The sequence below is a fragment of the Podarcis melisellensis genome (genome assembly GCF_964234715.1).
Source record: "Podarcis melisellensis genome assembly, chromosome: 9".
Lineage (NCBI taxonomy): Eukaryota > Metazoa > Chordata > Lepidosauria > Squamata > Lacertidae > Podarcis > Podarcis melisellensis.
Genome location: NC_138541.1, coordinates 20,778,263 through 20,780,058, shown reverse-complemented (window position 1 = coordinate 20,780,058; position 1,796 = coordinate 20,778,263). Strand labels below are relative to the sequence as shown.

General features: G+C 44.5%; 1 protein-coding gene across 1 annotated transcript; it reads right to left on the bottom strand.

Moving 5' to 3' along the window:
• Positions 1-328: 328 nt before the first annotated feature.
• Positions 329-1,102, bottom strand: LOC309377256 (olfactory receptor 1L8-like; the record flags this gene model as incomplete). Its single annotated transcript, XM_081924245.1, has 1 exon — positions 329-1,102. The coding sequence occupies one exon, from the start codon at positions 1,100-1,102 to the stop codon at positions 329-331; it is 774 nt and encodes a 257-aa protein (XP_081780371.1).
• Between the last annotated feature and the right edge of the window lie 694 nt (positions 1,103-1,796).

The window sequence follows — 1,796 nt, the reverse complement described above, 5'->3', positions numbered from 1 at the left end:
GTCAGCTGAACAGCCTCTCCTTCTTCCAGCACATCTGGCACACCCTCCTCCATCTCTGTCCGCCCTGACTCCCCCTTCTCCCCTGGCTCCTGTTTTGTGGGTGGTGTCACACTCCATAAATCTCTGGTCCCCTGCCACTCTTCAGAGCCCTGCCAATCTCTGACAGGAACATAGGAAATACCTTATATTGAGTCAGACCATGGGTCAAAAAAGTTCAGTATTGTATGCAGTTTCTGGCAGTGTTCATCCTCAGCCCTATCTGGGAAATTTTGCATGCAGAGTTGATGTTCTACTGTGCTACAGTCCTTCTGTCTGCTTTAACAAGACGTTAGACACCCAGTATGTGTTGTAGCCTCAGCAACTTAATCACTCCTGCCCTTATATCTCTGTTTCTCAAACCGTAGATTATGGGGTTGAAAATGGAAGGCACATTGAAATAAACAAGGTCAGAAATGGCCCTTAGTGTGGACAAGAGGTTCTCTTTAAGGGGATCTTTGACTTCTAGACTTCCTGTCACTATAAAAAACACCAATGACGCATAGAAAATGGCTAGCACTATTCCGTGAGTGGCGGCTGTGGTGAGAGATTCTCTGGAGCAGTTACAGTGGTTCATGGTCCTTGACACTTTCAGAATCCTGTTGTAGGAAAAACCAACCAGAGAAAAGGACCCTAGAAGGTGAAGAGCCATTATGGTGAGCCGGTAGAGTTTGGCGTACACAGACAAATCCTTGGAACACAAAATGTCTTCCAAAGAAGAAGGAGTGCAAAAGAAGCTGCAGGAATGGGCAAGCTGGCAAGACTTTTGCCCAACAAATGTAAGCACATAAATCATGGGATAAACAGCTGCAAAAAACCAGGAAATGCTCAGGATTCTGATTGTCAGCCTATTTGTGATTTTTCTTTCGTAATGAAATGGCTGGCAGATGTAACAGTACCTGTCAATTGCCATGGCGGTGACTGTACAGATGAGGAGGTTGCTGTGAGCATTCAAGGCATAATACTGGATTAAGCATATTGGCAAAGTAATGGGGCGGAAGGTGTCTTGGGCAAACATCGCAAACAGGTAGGAGTTAGTAGCCACAAGTCCACCAAGATCCACCATTGACAGTTGGCAGATGAGAATGTTTTTGGGGGTTCGCAGAGCTTTTTGTGAGCAGATGCTGAGGGTGAGGAGCAGGTTGGACAGAAGCCCAAGAACAAAAAGAGGAACCAGGAAAATCAATATGATATGGGTTCTACTCCTTGCGTGAATGAAACCCCACAAAAGTACACCGGTGAAGGAGGTAGCATTGGGGGTGTTGAATTGGCTTGATGAATTGTTAGAGCTTCTTTCCATTCCTGCTTCTGAAGTGTCACTCTGGGATCCTTCTGGGTTTCTTTTTAATGTTCACATTAGCTGGAGAAACAAGATATAATGATGGTGAGGATGATAACTTTGCTTAGTAGCATATGTACCGGCATCTTTATTAGCATGGAGGGCTGCTGCACGTTATGTTAGTGCACACATTTTATTTCTGTAATGAATGAATCTGCATAAAATCTGCACTTAAGAATTGTTATTGATGAAAGTGCCTAAAAGCGTTAACCTTGACCATCTTTGCTGATTTCAGACTATTGGCGGATGTGTGTAATTTTTTATGTGATGCCCTTTGGAACGACAAAATACAACCACCAGTAGCTAGGCAAACAACTGCAGCAAGAGTATTGGAAGTGGGCTTGGAGTGATAGTGGTTAGGATTCCAGCTGCCTTCAACTGCTGGTCCATCTTACTCATTGTCTACAGTAACTGGCAAGGG